The following is a 17,008-nucleotide window of genomic DNA, read 5'->3' on the forward strand; positions in this document are numbered from 1 at the left end:
GTGAAGCTTTATCAGGCTTTGTCAGAAGTAGCAAATCTAGTATGGTGGTGCGTTACATCCACTATGCCAAGGTTAGGCTCCTGGTTACAATATGGTCTTATGTATTGAGCCAGTATGTAAAGCAGATGACAGCACAGTAATCCATGCGTTATTCATGGAGACTCCACAGTGTATCTGAATCTGTAGGTTCCGGTACTATATTTCCCTAACAGCCAAGGTCGGTACATTGCTAAATAGCATGCATAAGTAGTAGTGACACATAGGCCATGGTGACTAAACCAAAAGTCCCCTTTTCTACAGCTGGGTTTCCATATATCAGTTCTTTTACGCCTGAGCCGGATACAACTGATGAGAAGTGGTGCAGTTTATGCGCCAATCCGGCACCAGACAAAAAAAATGCCGCATGATCTAGCTATAGGACCAATCTGCCGCAACTACTGATGCATCAGATGACTGCATCTGGGATCCATAGGATCAGTTCTGCTGATAGTACTGACATACTGGAAGGAAAAAACACTGGGCAGCTACATAGATAGAAACAAAAACCTAAAGAGACGAACTGGAATATAAGTTGGTATGCATGCAACGTGTAGGAGCATGTTCACATTGGCCACTAAATAGACAAAACCTAAGATAAAAACAAAATGAGCAAATACCCTGCAGCAAATAAATAATAAGCAATAGTACATGAACATAACATAGGGTACTTAGCTAACATAATTTTGATTAAAAAAAAGTAAAATCCATCCCACCACGTCAAGGTGACCCTATTCGGGACGGTCCAAACCTCTAGTATTAAAATCTTGCCATATGTCAAATGATGCAAATGTGAATACGATGGAAATCAGATCTGGGAATACACCAGTATTTTAAAGGGAAGGTCTCCTGACTGCCCCAATTGCTGTTATAGTGACATGCATCATCATTCCTTTATTCGGAAATTGTATTTTATCTGCAATATTAATTTTGCTGTTTTTTAAAAAAAATTAACTTTTGTTCTGCTGCTCGAGTTATGGTAATAAGGCAGGACTAGTGCGGATGGGAGTCTCTTCCCCCAGACTAGTCCTGCCTCAGATTCTCTAATCACGCCTACCATTGACAGCCTCCATATAATCCCCGATATTGTGATAAAAAAAACAGCAAAATTAGTATCGCTCATAAAATCTCATTGCAGGATGAAGCTATGGTTATACATACCGCTATAGAAGCAGATGAGAACAGTCAGGTTTCCTTTAAATGTCACATGCTAGGACCTGGTTACAGATTCGCCCATAGTTTAGAATAGACGAGTCTCATCTGAAATACGGGGAGGACTAGTGCATGCTGAAATTTTTTCACGCAGACATTCGGTCAGTGAAAATAAAAACGCACATCTGAACAGCCCGAGTGAGTAACATTGGTCTTTGTGATGTCGATATTTTTCACAGACAGCGCTCGGACCGAAGTACGGTCAAGTTAACATCGCCTTAGTCATTCATCATTCCCATGCAACATTTTACATAAATATGGCAGCGCTCAGTGATGAATCTCTATGTACAGTCACTGAGCGCTACACTACAGACATAGATGCTCTGTATAAGTGCCTGGCTAGTAGTAGACACCTAGTGTGGTTACAAATGCAGTTGTGGTTGCTGAGAACTAACATGGATGAATATTATATGTGACTTGACGCATGTATGGTTACTAATAAGGTGGCAAATGTATTCTTATGTCTTGTTACTGTTACATTCTTAGACAGCGAGCTCATGGTAAAACAACTAGATATCTATCTTTTTATATATATAAAAAATGTAGCTATGTATAGTACCTGGTAAATATGTCCATTACTACATAGTTACATAGGTTGAAGAAAGACCTAGGTCCATCAAGTTCAAGCTTCCTCCACCAACTGTACATTTTATCATTCATTTATTTGTAAAAAAATATATATATTAAATACATTGGGCCCGATTTATCATTTGTGTTTTTTTAGAAGTCACTTTTCTATTATGACTTGAGTTTTCCGCTGACGCGTTTTGTGCCAAATTCATAAAAATGGCACACTCAATTCATGAGTTTTGCGCAAAGCCCCAAATTGTCTTTTTTTTGTTTCTGCCTCTAATCCAGAGCTGTGGAGTCAGTAAGCCAAACCTCCGACTCCGACTCCTACTCCGACTCCTCAATTTCCATGACACCTACTCCGACTCCACGACTCCGACTCCCTCATACATGGCTCAGGTTTATGTGATCAATTTACTGTAGCACAGATTCATCTCAGCTAAAAGTCCAGACCCTTAGATCAGGAATAGGGCAGACATTTATAGGACATTTCATAACTTTCCCAAATTATTATGAAAAAAATATTCCCCACAAACTGCATTGAACTACTGTACCCAATTTATTATATATTTTAGGAGTTGGAGTCGGTCCATTTTACACCGACTCAGATTCCGACTACAACTCCACCAAAATGGACACCGACTCTGACTCCACAGCCCTGCTCTAATTTTTTCTACTTTTTAGCTCAAAAAGAATGTTTTATAAAATGTGAAAAAAGGTGACTTTTTGGCTAACGTACATAAAATCACTCCAGGACTGGAGTATAGTTGTGCCACATTTTGTGACTGTTTAAAAAAGTCGCATTTCATGAATCAGTCTAAAACATCTGGAAAAGCCAGATTAGAGTAAAAACTTAACAAAACTACTTGAAAAAAGGCGCAAATCGTTTGATGTATTTGCTGCAAATAAAAAAGTAACTAATTGAGAGGCATTCACACCCAAAAACTGGCAAAAATGCAATGATAAATCGGATGTATTAAGTATATGCTGGGTAAGTAGCCAATTTCAGATTGGATATCCTGGGCCGGTCAGATGAAATAATTCAAATATATAAAAGCAGATAAAGTCCTATTTTAATTACTGAGCAAATTTTATGTATAAATAGGTGAAAAAATTGACCCAGTTGTCAAAAATAACTGAGTCAATTAGTGTATAAATTGGCCCAGTTGTTTTGGATAGCTGGGTCAAAAACAACCCAAAAAATTGATCAACCCAGTCAGTCAGCAATTTGCTCCGTTGTCAGCTTTAGATGGATTTATTTGCCGGTGTTCATTGGTTTGGCTATGGCTGGACCCCATTATGAAGGGTGTATAATGTGATTGTACACGGTGATGTCAGAGCTTTAAAATGAATGAACATAAAAATTCTTCAGTAAAATATGGATTAAAAAAATGTAAAAGTCCCCAGATGGCGGCCAATATCATATCTATGGCGGACCCGTGGGGTTGTCTCTATAAAAGCATTGTGATTGAAGATTCGGTGATCTGGATATTCTGTACAAGGACTCTTTTGAAAGTGCGGTAGTGACAGAAGTTATGCCAGAGTAATAAAGGTACATCTGGCACCTATATAACAGCTGGAACATCTGAAACTACTTTTCTGTGTTGTAATGTAATGACCGATAAGACAGCTGAGATAGTAATACCAAATCTGCCCGAATAGACAGGGCACTGCATACCAAAATCCCCCATCTTCAAGTAGTATGATCACCGATCGGTCATAGATCAGTAAGTGATAACAGGACATTTATCGATATTCCACATGGGCTGGGTTCCAACAAAAACGCTGCCTTGGTCAAGCCATCTAAATATGGGGTTGGACCAACAACGTAAATTTTTGCCCTTGGTGAAGGAAAGTCTAGTCTGCAGATAACTCGTGACACTGGACATGTGTGTGACCATTGTATATGTGTCGTCGATGTATCCTTGAGAGTCTTAGAACTTTTCCTGGGATATGCTTCTGCCGTAGTTTGAGATTTATGGCTTTTTGGAGCTAATTAATGTCTGTTCTGCTATTACAGGAGGCAGGGATCCCAGTGGCTGCACACATGTCCCTCCCTTGGACATAGAGCTTGTCAGGGGCCAGCAGGGAGCATTAACTCCCCCTCCAGTTTTTCTCTTTCGTGTGACTGTGGACTAATGATGTGTAAGATGAAAAAAAAATAAGAAAAAAAAAATCAGCCATCCAGAGCAGTGTCCTCCTAATCTTCATTTATTTTGCATTTCATTATCCCACAAGTAACTCGCCTCCATGTCTAACCCTAGCTGCCCTGTTTTTTTCCCCCCGAAAGTTATTAGTTCAAATATTAATGCATGCGAGTGATATATCCGGCTTGCGTTGATTGATGCCTTCCCAAAAAGGGGGAGACATGGCGGTATAAATTTTCAGAAGGTGGGGGCCAGTATTGCCCTGGCAGCAGGGTTTTTCAGATACATAATTCACACGCCCTGCAGGCATTGCTTTCAAGGCATCGGAGCCGCAGGGCGAAAAAAATAAGCAAGGCTCTTAAAAGTGAATGATTTTTGCTAATGCACAATTAATGCCATGGAAAAGCACAAAAGAGCAAGACTGGGTGATGGAAACTTCTGATTAAGTTGGCACACTGGCGTTGACGAGTGTATCTCTCTTTTTTTTTTTCTTTTAATTTTAACCGCTTCAGTGCTGGGGCGACATGTCCTTCTTTATTGCTCCAGAAGCTCTCGGCAGTGTAGTAGGTTGTTCTATTGAAGTATGGGCTTGAGGGAAATGGAAAGCAAAGACGTCTATGGTACCTAAGGCTTCATTATAGGCAGAACTCAACTTTAGTTCATTGTTTCATGGGCATTTGTGGCACAACTCGCTTACTATTGGTTGCCATAAGTTTAGATATTCTCCATCAAGTGCAAAGAGAGCAACCTGAATAAGTATTGTTTTTGTAGACACTCAACGCTCAAGAACTTTGGAAAATGCTAGGTCCACATGACTGATTTATACCTTTGAGGAATCCAGCTATTGCTTTATGTCCCATCATCTTCCATAAAGCTTATACAGCTGTTGTGTAACTTTGCCGACTGGCCAAGCATCAAGCCTAACATAGGTCATCAATACCTTGACTATAGAAAAAGTTTTGCTACACAATGTAGACTTAGCTTATCACAAATCAAATGTCAAGGTCTGAAGGAAACCTATGATGATGGAAGAAGTCCTGTAATGATACAACCTCTGTCACGTCCAGGTACACTAGTGTCACATTACTGTAGGACAAGGTAGGAGAGCATCTTGCTAGGTTACAGAAGACTGATGGACCTTTTTCAGCAGAGGACTCAACAGCCCAACGATTATAGATGACAAAGAGATGTTCACCATTGGATGGAAGCTTCAAGTCATTCACGGTTGAGAGTCCTGACAATGGGCTATCTATAGTCTTATGCCATCCGTTTGATTTGGCCTAGCCTTTTTTTTTAAGAATATTTGTCTGATGTTATCCATATATCTCTCTTTCTGTCATCCAGGGGATGTTTTAGATAACAGTGTTGCATCTCCCGGCACAGGGGACGATGATGACCCAGACAAGGAAAAAAAGAGGCAAAAGAAAAGAGGCATATTCCCTAAAGTAGCAACGAATATTATGAGGGCGTGGCTTTTCCAACATCTCACGGTGAGTGATCACTACGTCTGGAAGTGTTTTATTTCTAATCTGGAATGTCAAGTGTTAAAACAAGCCGATAAAAAATCCATACAGCGGGCCTGCATTGAAAATGGACTGTTGATTGCCCTAATGATGGATTTAATTTTTTATGAGGAGTCCATTTCCAGGGTGCGCAAGAAAATTTGTGAACCTAGGGCATGTGTATGGTTGTTTAGATGTTAGATACTGTTGGTGCTTGTTGGAGAGTTACACTAAGCCTTCATCTGTTACATAGTGAAGGTCTCTTTGAATTACCAAACATAGAAAATATATAATTGTTAAGATCTGATTAAAACAATGTGGTTTTGGTATGACCATATGAATATATGTCTGTAAATATATCTTATTGTAAAGAAGGTCTGTGCATTATCATTGGAGATTTAGTTCGTAACGGATTGTTTGAGAAGATCAAAAATGTACAGTAATAGTGATACAGGAAAAAGATATATCTTTGTACCTTCTTTAGCCAGTAGATAGAGAAATATTAAAATTTGAGAGTCCTCAGTGATTGATATGTTTTAATGGCTAACTGAAAAGATGATAACAAATTGCAAGCTTTCGAGACTACTCCGGTCTCTTCACTAGGCATAGTATAAGACAAAATCTGAATAGTCACAGCCTTTATGCATAACAGGACACAGGATACCAGAATGTACTACATCTTTATGGAACTAAAGCCACTTCTGAAGAAACGTGCACTATTGGAAAGCAACATTTGTTTTGCATTATTCTCGTGCCCTGTTGTGTATAAATATGTGACTCTTCAGATTTTGTGTTATACTATGCCTGATGAAGAGACCTGAGTAGTCTCGAAAGGTTGCAACTTGTCACCATCTTCTCAGTTAGCCATTAAAAGGTATCAACCACTGAGGACTCTCAAATCTTAATATTTTTCAGCTATAGTGATAAATTTCAGCAGACTTATGGTCAGTCGTAAGTGTGGAAGTTAAGGAGATTTGTGCAAGTTCTTTAATGGATGTAGTATACACCTTGGATTATACCTAAGCCAAAATTTAAGAATGAAACAAGAAAATCCATATCAAATGGTTCTCTCTTATCATTTCTCACCTACCCATACATGTATAATCGCTATGGATCTGTCCGATGAAACCATCACCGATCCTGAAAAGGAAGGTCTTGTCCCATGTGGATGGAGTGGTAGTTCATATGCGTGACCACTGATCCATTCACAGTTTGTGGGAGCATTAGTTATATATGTACACTACCATTCCCATAGGATCATAAAAGATAATGGAGTGGAGGTCATGTATGCACATTACTACTCCATTAACATGGAGGCATGAGACATTTGTTTTCTTAAAGCGTTATTCCCACAATTGCATTTTTTTTCACTCAGCACAGTGAATGCTTACTTATTGTTAGTATACCAACTAAGTGCAACATAAAGTTTCTTCTTTGTGTCTTTTTTCATTTCTATCTGCCCCTTGGTGCATCCAACTTCACATAGCTGAGTGGATTGTACTATTTTTAACTGCTAAAACGACATTTCCCAGCAGCACTTGTTTCTCCTCAGTGCTGCAGATCCCTCACTCACTCTTGTGTGCTCCTGACAAGCCCCACCTCTCTGAATTATCATCAACTTAATCTAAATGTAAAATTCACCTTATGTTTCTATGTCCTCTCTCCTCTGGTACAGGACTCTGCCTGACCAATTTTATCATCTGTCATCTAAATCAGTATAGCTGCAGTGATTTTACATCATTAGCTGGTTCTAGCAGAGCTCAACTCTCCTCCACAACGGCAGTGCAGAGTTTTGTTTATTGCCTGCATCTGACAGATATTCCTCTCCCATATGGATCAACAGAGCAGCATTTGCAGTTTCATAAAACTATGTTTCTATGTCAGCAGCAGCAAGCAATAATCACAGCTCAACTAATGTCAGCCCCTGTATACAGCCCATCCTGCAGTATATGTCACCTCTCAGCCACCTGTATAGAGCCCATCCTGCTGTATATTTCTCATTTCATCCACTCTATATACAGCCCCTCCTGCAGTATATCTCTTCTCTCACCCCCTTGTATAGAGCCGATTCTGCTGTATATTTCTCCTTTCATCTCCTCAATATACAGCCCATCCTGCAGTATGTCACCTCTCAGCCCCCTGTATAGACTCCATCCTGCAGTATATCTCTCCTCTCAGCCACCTGTATAAAGCCCATCCTGCAGTATATTTCTCCTTTCACCCCCTCTATATACAGCCCCTCCTGCAGTATATCTCTCCTCTCAGCCCCCCTGTATAGAGCGCATCCTACGCTATATTTCTCCTTTCTGTCTCCTCTGTACACGGCCCATCCTGCAGTATATCTCTCCTCTCAGCCCCCAGTACATCACCCCTCTTAGCTACCTGCACATCACTGCTTCCTGGTATGAGTTCTGCACTGTGATGAAGGTGCCACTGCTCTCACAGTAGAAGCTCTGTTCTATGTTTGTAGAAAGCCAGCTGAGATAGACTACACTGTGCATGATCCACCATGGGATTGATTTACAGCAGGAGAGTTCCAATGGCAACTGGAGGGTAAATGGAGCCAGAAGGGGCATCCTTTGGGGAGGGGGGGGTGATTTGTGCAAAAAGCATACGTACATATACATTATTATAAGTCCATATTGTGATTTTGGGAATAGCCCATCAACAGGTGGAGGTCTCAGCAGTCAGACCCCCAGGGATCATACATTATCGGCTACCCTTTGGTTGGGTCATCACTTCATAGAGTTTGGTTACTGTTACCATCCTTCTTTGAAGACTTGAGATGAGGAAACCTGGGTGAATACTATACATACTGATCTAGTTGGAAATCACCTGACTTTTTTTGTGACATCTTCATGTCCTTGCCCTGAGAAAAAAAGGTGACAATAACCAGGCTTCTTGTGATCGGTGTTCAAGAAGAACCTGTTTTTTGGCAAAGAAATGCTTCTTTTTGAAAGGTCGCTGACCTCTGTCCACTTAGCTAAGCGGAAATTCCACTGAACATTGAACCGCTGGACTTCTTACTCAAGGAAAGGCAAAATAATGAGTCCTAGGCAAATACTAACTAATTGAAAGGGCTGTAAACCCATTACATATTGGTCAGAGATAATCAAGGGTATTTAATGACTTCTATCTATTCAGGAGCAGTGAAGCTTCAGCAGCCAGCCCTGAACCCTGCCATGTGCTTATTATCCTCATCATTAGTAGAATTACTTCACAGCTGTTCTTTGCTACATCACTTCAGCTGGGGGCCTTACCAACCATACAATGCATTAACCCTTGCTTTGCCGCCCTTCATAACGCCCGCACAAAGAATGGCAGAGGAGAATGTCCCTGTCACCACTCTTATTTGCCCCTTAAGTAATATGATATGTCGAGGGGGACATTTAATAAAAAAAAAAGCCACCACAAGTGGCTAAAAGTTCAGGTTTTAGCGATACGTATCATCGATATGAAACTTTTTCTTTTTTTTTTTTCCCTCCCCTTTTATGACTTTTGTGACTGGAAGTAAAAGGAAGGAGGATTACGGTTGTATATTGTAGTTTTGAGAAATTGCACATTGTATTACTATTCAAAGTGCTGGGTTTACACAGGTGCGGGTAGGCTTCTAGACAAATAGCTGAGATTTATAGGACTACCCGCCGCATTTCAGCATTTTTCTGTAATGTATGTAGAATAAGAATTCTTTGCTCTATGTGTTGTTGTCCGATCCGACATTAAAAAAGAAAAAGCAAGCTGGAAGTTGTACTACTAACTCAAAAAGTCAACTGGAAATAGTGTGCGGTCTCTGCAAGCAAGGTAAACTAAGGTGACGGCCTTTCTTCATAGGGAACTGTTCTATTTCCAATCAATCAGCGGAATAGAATCAGATGGAGGGATTAAGAGGATCGTTATCGAATATGGCAACGCTATAAGAATGGATACATCAATGATTTATGCCAGTGAGGAAGCCACTTAATAGTTCTTCTTGTGCACTTAATTAAGGGGGGACACTCATTTCCTAAACTAATTATTACATACAGCAGTGATGTATATGTATGGCCATAATAAATTGCCTAAGAAGAGACTGAACCTATACATATATATATATATATATATATATATATATATATATATATATATATATATAGTAGCACTACTTACTGTTCCACTGTCCTTGCATTACTATTGACTAGGGATGCAGTATTCACCTCTCACTGTAAAACATGTATCAGAGATTTGTGCAACACACTTTCTAAATCAATATATTTTGCTAAAAATTGGTCATACCATTGACTAGGGGTGTAGTAAAGACCCATTGTTGTAGGATGGCGATCAAGATTAGTTAAGATGTGGAACATTATTGCATATAAGCCCTCCTTACACATTATACGTTTTTTTGGGCTTTGTACTGATGAGGGGTAAATACCCAGAAACCTGTGTTTGCAAATGGAATTTCTGATTTGGCTTCTTTTCCTAAGTCATAAAAGGGTCGATAATGACTTTTCAGATTGGTACTTCTAATAGGCGCTACAGTGGAGAAGTCTTGTTCTTTCTGAAGAGGTTATTTGCCTTGGACACTAAAGGCTCCCATACACATTAGACTAATGTTGGCTTAACCTACCGATATCGACATGATCAGTCAAAGGTCTAATGTGCATGAGGGCACCTACTGACTGGTGGTCGGGGCAGATGTCAATCGTGCATGTCTGATTTTGGATTTCCGATCGCATTGTTCTGTTAGAGATTAGCCGCCAGTCGATGTGTCAGTTGGCAGCTTTCTCATAGAGAAGAGAAAGTGGTCCTGTGTATGGGAGTGTTGGCTGAGATGGCTGAGATGGCTGACGGCCAAACAATCGGCCAGAGCACCATTCAGCCGATAGCCATTTAATGTGTATGGCCAGCATCACATTCTCTGTAGCTCTATATGAGAGATGTAACTTTAGTCCTACTTTATGCAATATAAGTATGGCTTACTGAATTGGCCTTGCAAAGCCTATATCCTTGTTTACTATGCCAAATGGGCAAAATACTATAAAAGGTATTGAATTGTCTTCTGTGCCTATTTTTTGGATTTGTAGACTGTTTTTTTTGCATCCTATTTAGAGTATTATAGGTCAGGATGCTTTATCTGAGAATTGATCACTCACAATAAAGTTAGATGAATTGTCCATGAGGCATGGCTTCAGGTGCTCACTTTTTTCTATGATTCCATAGATTTTAGAAATGCCATAAATCCTGTAGCCGGCACAACAGTCCCACTGCTAAACTGTTCCCATGCAGCGGGATTAAGCTCTAGAGCAGAAAAGGCAAGGTATTCCAGATACACAATGCGCTGACCTGCACTCCAAATACTGGCGGTGCCCATGGAAAGGGAGGGGCGGACACTCTCCTCTAATTCCAATGAGCCCTCCATTCACTCAATTGGCCTCTCAAGCGTCCCCACTTTCTCTCTGTCAAGTGCTCTTCTATTTTCCGCACAGAAAACATATTTAATCGTGGACAGAAGCAGGAAATCTTCAGTCACAAAGACACCACTTACTTAGGATTTAAGCTAAATGTTCCCTCATCAGGCGGAGCATTGTACGTGGCTTTCTCAAGTGAGCTGTTTATATCAACTTCATTCCCTTTTCGGTGGGATCCTGGCATCTCCTGTGTGCCCCGCTTAACTGCTCATTACATGAAAGGTGAAACGTGCAGCCGTGAAGGAATTTTTCGTGACTCCTGAATTTGTCAGTGTATTACAGCACAGAACTGTCACCGCTCCGAACTCGTCGGTTTTAGTAAATATTTATATAATCTTTTCTTAGAAATATGTTTTCTGTTGTTTCCTCCAAGACAGTTATGAATTAAACTCACAAGTGGGTGCTACCGTTCCACTTGCCTAAAGAGTGCACAGTCAGCACTGATTGGACGCTATCAGATTGTGTACAGACACACCCCTATCTGGTAACACCCATATTCATAAATATGAAAGATGCTCATTAAAAGGGATGTTGCAACATCAGTCTTCAAGAGCGCACTGCTCCCCTTACCTCTTGGCTTCCTGCATGTCGGAGTGGCGGTGCACTCATGATTCTTTGCCAGTTTGTGCTAGCGGAAATGTCACCCCACTGACCTGAACTGTGTGCTCTCCAATACTGTAAGTAGATGCAGCTTTGCTTCTGCTTCTGCAGTGAAGCACAGGGACATCCTTCAGAGCAGCGCTTACCAGCTTATTGGAAAGAACTTGTCACTATTCCGTTCCTTGGCGAGGAGACGACCACCGCTGATGGACTGCAGAGGTGGCTGGTAACCTAGGCAAGAAGCAATAATATTAAAAAATCCCTTCCTTCTTGACGATTTTTAATCACAAGTGAATTTCAAAGTTGCTTGTTTTTACGAACACTTTGCAATTTTAACTATTTATCTAGTTTAGATGATGATTGTGCAACAGTGCAAATATGTCTTCTTATGTCACTGTTTTGTGTATTTTTTAGGACAAGGCAGCAGCACATAGGTTGTCCTGTGCTGGCGCTGCCCTTCTCTTAGTGCCGCCCGGTTGGCGGCTGCATTGTACGGCTGACGCTGCACCCTCCGCGGTGACTATGTGCCGTCTTGTGTGTCTACGATCGCACCGTTAGACTTCTCAGCCGTAACGTCTGCTTCCCTCCTACTATTTTATATATTTATGACTCGGTGGTTTAGTAGATATCAAGCACAATTGATTTTTTTTTTTTTTCAGCGACACAGGCACAAAACGACCTTTCCCCGGAGAGCTCGCACTCTAATGTTCCTTACTACAGGAGCGATAATCTGAGATTGGTAAATCTCACTCTGTTGGGTTTTTACCAATGAAAGGATCATTGTGAAGGGAACACTGTGGGTTTGAAGTGTAAAACTCCACAGAAATCTGTGATTCGCAAACCTGTGAGATCTGACAGGTCTCCTCTAGCTATCTCTGGGACTTCCTACTTCAAAGACCGGCATGCAGCGCAGTGCTCCTCCTTATCCCCTGTTCACATGTTTTAGGCACTTGCAGCTAATTATAGCATCCATCCCTCTGCTCTCCCCTCTCTCCATCTCTCTCTGTTCCCTTCCTTCACGTCTCTTGCCTCTGCTGGGAGAGATCCTCACCATTCCACCATTCCCCCATTCTCTGCCATCTGTCATGGTTTTTTTTTTTCCCTGATTCTATATTTAAAGGAGCAGTCCCTATTTACAAAGAACCAGTGGCTCTATATCTTCCTTCTTTCAGCACATAAATTAAAGGCTTAACCTTTCACTCCAGAAGAGCTGACTACACAATCCCGGGTAATGAATGGTGCACTGCTGTAGAATAGAAATGGGTCAATGACTTCCTGGCGCATTTTATTCTCCTATTCAGCTTTAACTCCGAGGATCCACGTAAGGCCGTATAATATGCCGCATAGGTGAGCAGAAAGCCCGGCTGATATCAGTGAGGTGGCGCTGATCTTCTCTTAGTAGCACATGGGCATCTACCGGCCCAAGAAAACAAGTCTGCTGCTTTAACTGAACAGCAGCCAATAATTAGTTGTGAATATATTTAACATAGCCATGCAGGCGGCAACACAATATGCTCAGTAAGATCCAGCTGGACGGCCGAAAATACACCGCTCCCTGGAATCATGGGCACCATCCTTATTGTAATTTATCAAAAAGCTTCCCAAAAGTATGTCGCAGATGCACACAGTAGCACTGTACAAAAAGTACAGGAATGACAGTAAGATGTTTCAGATTTTTCCTTCCTATGCAACAACCATAAACATATCTTAAAGGGAATCGATCACCGGGTTTTTGCCAGCAGCATAATATAGAAGCAGAGTCCCTGATTCCAAAGATGTGTCACTTACTGAGCTGCTTGCTGCAGTTTTGATAAAATGACTTTTTTATCTGCTGCAGATCTCCCAATTCTCTAAATGCTGAGCTCTGTATAATCCCGCCTCCACCACTGACTGGCTGCTTTCTGCACAGTGTACATGTAGCGCCCCGAGGGTTCGGTCGCTACAGGGGTATTGCACCTCACCCAGAGGTGTGATATCCCACTCCCGGGTAAGGATGGTGTGTGGACCGGGACTCAGTTAGCTGCATGCATCACACACACCCCCATTTCCGGGGGACAGCTCAACGGTGCTCCCATTAATACAGTAATGCAGGCACGACAGATCATGTCCCTGGCTGGAGTGGGGAGGGGGGAGGAAAACCCAGTGATGTAGGAGCAGGAGGGGACTGTTTCTGGGCATAGGTAGGAGCCCATTGGTTGCAAGTCACCTGGGCTCATACACAGAGAGGGAGGTATAAAAGGTGGGCACCATCTTAGAACATAGAGAGTTCAGTCGTACAGAGAAGAAGTGCAGTCTGAGAGGAGAGGCTCTGTAGGAGCTCTGCTCCAGGGCCAGGCCTAGAGTAGAGGCCGGGGCCCGAGAGAAGAGAGGAGAACAGAAAGAAAAGTAAGAAGGAACAGAACACCAAGAGAGGCCCAGAGACACGAAGGCAGAAGGAACCCTAAGGACCCAGGAGATTACGGGTGACGGGTTGGCAGAACAGGGTACCGGATCCCAAGTTGGTGGAGGCGACTAATCCTTAACCAAGAACCGGTCGTGATCATTTACCGGTGCGACCCCTCACTACACCTACTAGAAAGGCACACCACATAAGGTCAGGGAAGTGGACACCCAGTCCTCCCAGGAGAAGACCCGAGGCAGCTGGACAGAAGTAGTGTCACTGGTGGGGCACGGCTGACGAAAGGATAGAAGGGAGTCCTGTGCCACACTCCGGAATTGCCTGGGGGTTGATCGAGCCCCCTGCCTGGTGGACGCAGCACAGCTCAGGTGGTCCTACCTGTGCACAAGTGACCTGGATGAGAACTGTGAGTAAAGAACCTGAACTGCAATACCTTGTCTCTGTGCTTTCTCACTGCATACAGCACTACTAGTACTGGGACGCCCTGCACCACAACCACCATCATCGCTCTACATTGCCCTGAAGCTAGACTCCTCCCGTGGGGAGTTATACTACACTCTGCTGCCCTCACAACATCAGCCTCAGTGGTCGGTTCAGCAGCGGCGGTTCTTATTGACCGCAATCCACGGGTGGCGTAGTCGGACATTGCATTATACTGATACAGAGATTGCCACAATATTGGTCTGACCACCCTGAGCCACGGGACCGGGTCGCCACTACTACTCCCAGCATTGCCCTGAAGTCTGGTCCCGGGTGCCCCGCGGCCCAGGGGGCGCGTCATACACAGAAAGCAGCCAATCAGTGGTGTGGGCGGGGCTATACAGATCTCAGCATTCAGAGAACTGCTAGATCTGCAGCAGATAAAACAAAGATTTTATCAAAACTGCACCAAGCAGCTCAGTAAGTGATACATTGTTGGAATCAGGTTCTCTGCACCTACATCATGGTGCTCTCAGTTTACTTAGTAAAAACCTGGTGACCGATTCCCTTAAAGACAGCTTACCACTATACCTCTGTACGGACAAGAAGTCGGATTCCCGGACAGCTTTCTTCAGATGGATGTCTTATGCTTTTGGAAGACTCTGGTTTTACTAAAGTTTCTAGTCACGGTTAAGGACTCTCACAGGTCAGAAAATGTTTTAGAGAGTCGCTACCTTTAGGTGTCATTAGAGAAACATCTCTTCTTTTTTCCAAGAGGGCATTGCTTGGCCTGTACGTCCCCCAGCTCCAGCTGGCTTCCTCCACAAGGAGAAACATTATCCCAAGAAAATTCCACTCATGTGATGGATAAATGTGTATGTTCAAATGAACCCCCCAGTGGGCGCAGTCAGGTGGTTGTATAAATCGGGCCGAGATCGGAAAGCAGTGCACGGACTGGCCGGCAGCTCTCTCGACCCGAACGTGACAGCTGCGGATCGGGAGAGTCGCCAGCCAGTCCAACCAATGTGTTCTGATCTTGGCCTGAATTATACGGCTGTCTGGCTGTGCCCTATGTGTGACCTCTCCTGGAGGTCTAGCTATACTGTGTTGGTTTCCCACTCTTCAGCAACCCAATTTTCCTCTTCTATGGGAACTAAACCTCGACTTTGTCTCCGGGTGGACACTGTGGTGGACGCCAGGAGCAAGACAATCTCTCCGTGAACTTCCGCCAAGTGAAGCCATTGATCGGTGACATTTGCGTAGCCTTCTGGGCCGGAGAGTTGCAGAAGGTTGGTCCTTTTATAGAGGGCTTGTGATAGGCACCATCCTTCTGCACATTTTGGGTGGCCTGTTACCCTTTTTTACCAGCACCTGGGTATCAATAAAAAAACAAAATACTTCTTACAAGTTCTATCATTTCATCCATTATGCTACTGTTTTGAATGGGGAGCACGGGGTATAGGATTACAGAGACTTGTAGTCTAGATTGCTGCTGGGATTATGATAATATGTCTCAGTCATATTTGCAGGTTTTCGAAAAGTGAGAAGCCGAGCTTCCGCTACGGTTAGAAGGAATTAGTCTGCACATTCCCGCGGTGATTGGCAGGCTTGCTCAGTCACTCCCAAGCAATCACTGGCACATTTAAAGCTTTATTATCATTTTATGATATAATGACATAACCCGATCCGTTCCTTTCCATTAGATATTTTTATTTTATTTACATGTTTTTGCTTTTTTTTGCCTGAGACTCCCAGATCTGCCAGCACTAATCTCAGCTGCTTTGCTTAAATCGTGTCTGTCTCTTCAGCCTGTCTAAGAAGAAAGAAACTCAGGTTCTCATTCATCTTATATTCTAACATTTTAGTGCCAGGATAAAGCGACATTTGTGTATTTAGCTGCTCACTATTCAGAGATAATACCGAGTGTTAGAAAAGGAGTCAATGCTTGGTCCAAAGACGGCTAAAGATGAAAAAGTTTCTATACTTTTAATAAATCTGATGGAATGAAGTGAAAAAAGGGCCCCAGTCCCTGAATACAACCAGCAGTGTAGACTTTAGATGTTTTCATCTGCTGTTTTTGTGGATTTGGAGGTGTAACAGACCCCAAAAACCCCATATATCATTGATATTACCATTGTCTTCTTATGTGGGAAAAAGGGCCATCAGACCCCTTCAGCCATCATGGCCTCCAGGTGACTTCTACCTCTGCACCACCTATGGCTATGCCACCAGCAATGTGCATGACATGTATAATTTATAGATATAAGTATGTTTGCTTTTTGTAACGTAAGAAAGTTTGTGTATACAGCTCACCCCGTCAAATATATGTATGTCGTTCAATCTGGTTCCTGGGCAATCGACACCATTGTGCAATGATAAGGTTTGTGAGGTATCAAGCAACTTTCAGTGATAAAAAAAAAAGTTTTTTCAATCAAGCAATACGAGTTAAAAAACAAAATTCTTTAATATGACTTCATTAAAATAGTAGCATGGGTGTGACGCTAGTCACTACTCACGGACAAGTAGTGAGGCAGGGTAGTCAAACGTTCTGGGGTCAGATACCAAGACAGTATGTAGTGAACAAAAGGAAAAAGACAAAGGTGAAGACGAGTAATGGTCCAGGTCAGAATACCAGGGAGATAGCAGATCAGAGCAAAGGGGCTAGACAAACGGATG

At 42.4% G+C, this 17,008-nt stretch overlaps 1 protein-coding gene across 11 annotated transcripts in view; it reads left to right on the forward strand.

The window, feature by feature from the left end:
• The window catches only part of MEIS2 (Meis homeobox 2), a 158,507-nt gene that overhangs the window by 75,360 nt on the left and 66,139 nt on the right, over positions 1-17,008 (forward strand). For 8 of the 11 annotated variants that reach the window (XM_073639023.1, XM_073639027.1, XM_073639029.1 and 5 more), the window contains one exon: positions 5,310-5,455. In XM_073639023.1, the coding sequence (XP_073495124.1) occupies positions 5,310-5,455 (146 nt within the window). The remainder of the gene's footprint in view (positions 1-5,309; positions 5,456-17,008) is intronic. The other 3 variants (XM_073639024.1, XM_073639028.1, XM_073639030.1) reach the window with 1 other exon arrangement.

The sequence above is a fragment of the Phyllobates terribilis genome, unplaced genomic scaffold (assembly GCF_046119375.1).
Source record: "Phyllobates terribilis strain yellow unplaced genomic scaffold, ASM4611937v1 Scaffold_7__3_contigs__length_470593459, whole genome shotgun sequence".
Lineage (NCBI taxonomy): Eukaryota > Metazoa > Chordata > Amphibia > Anura > Dendrobatidae > Phyllobates > Phyllobates terribilis.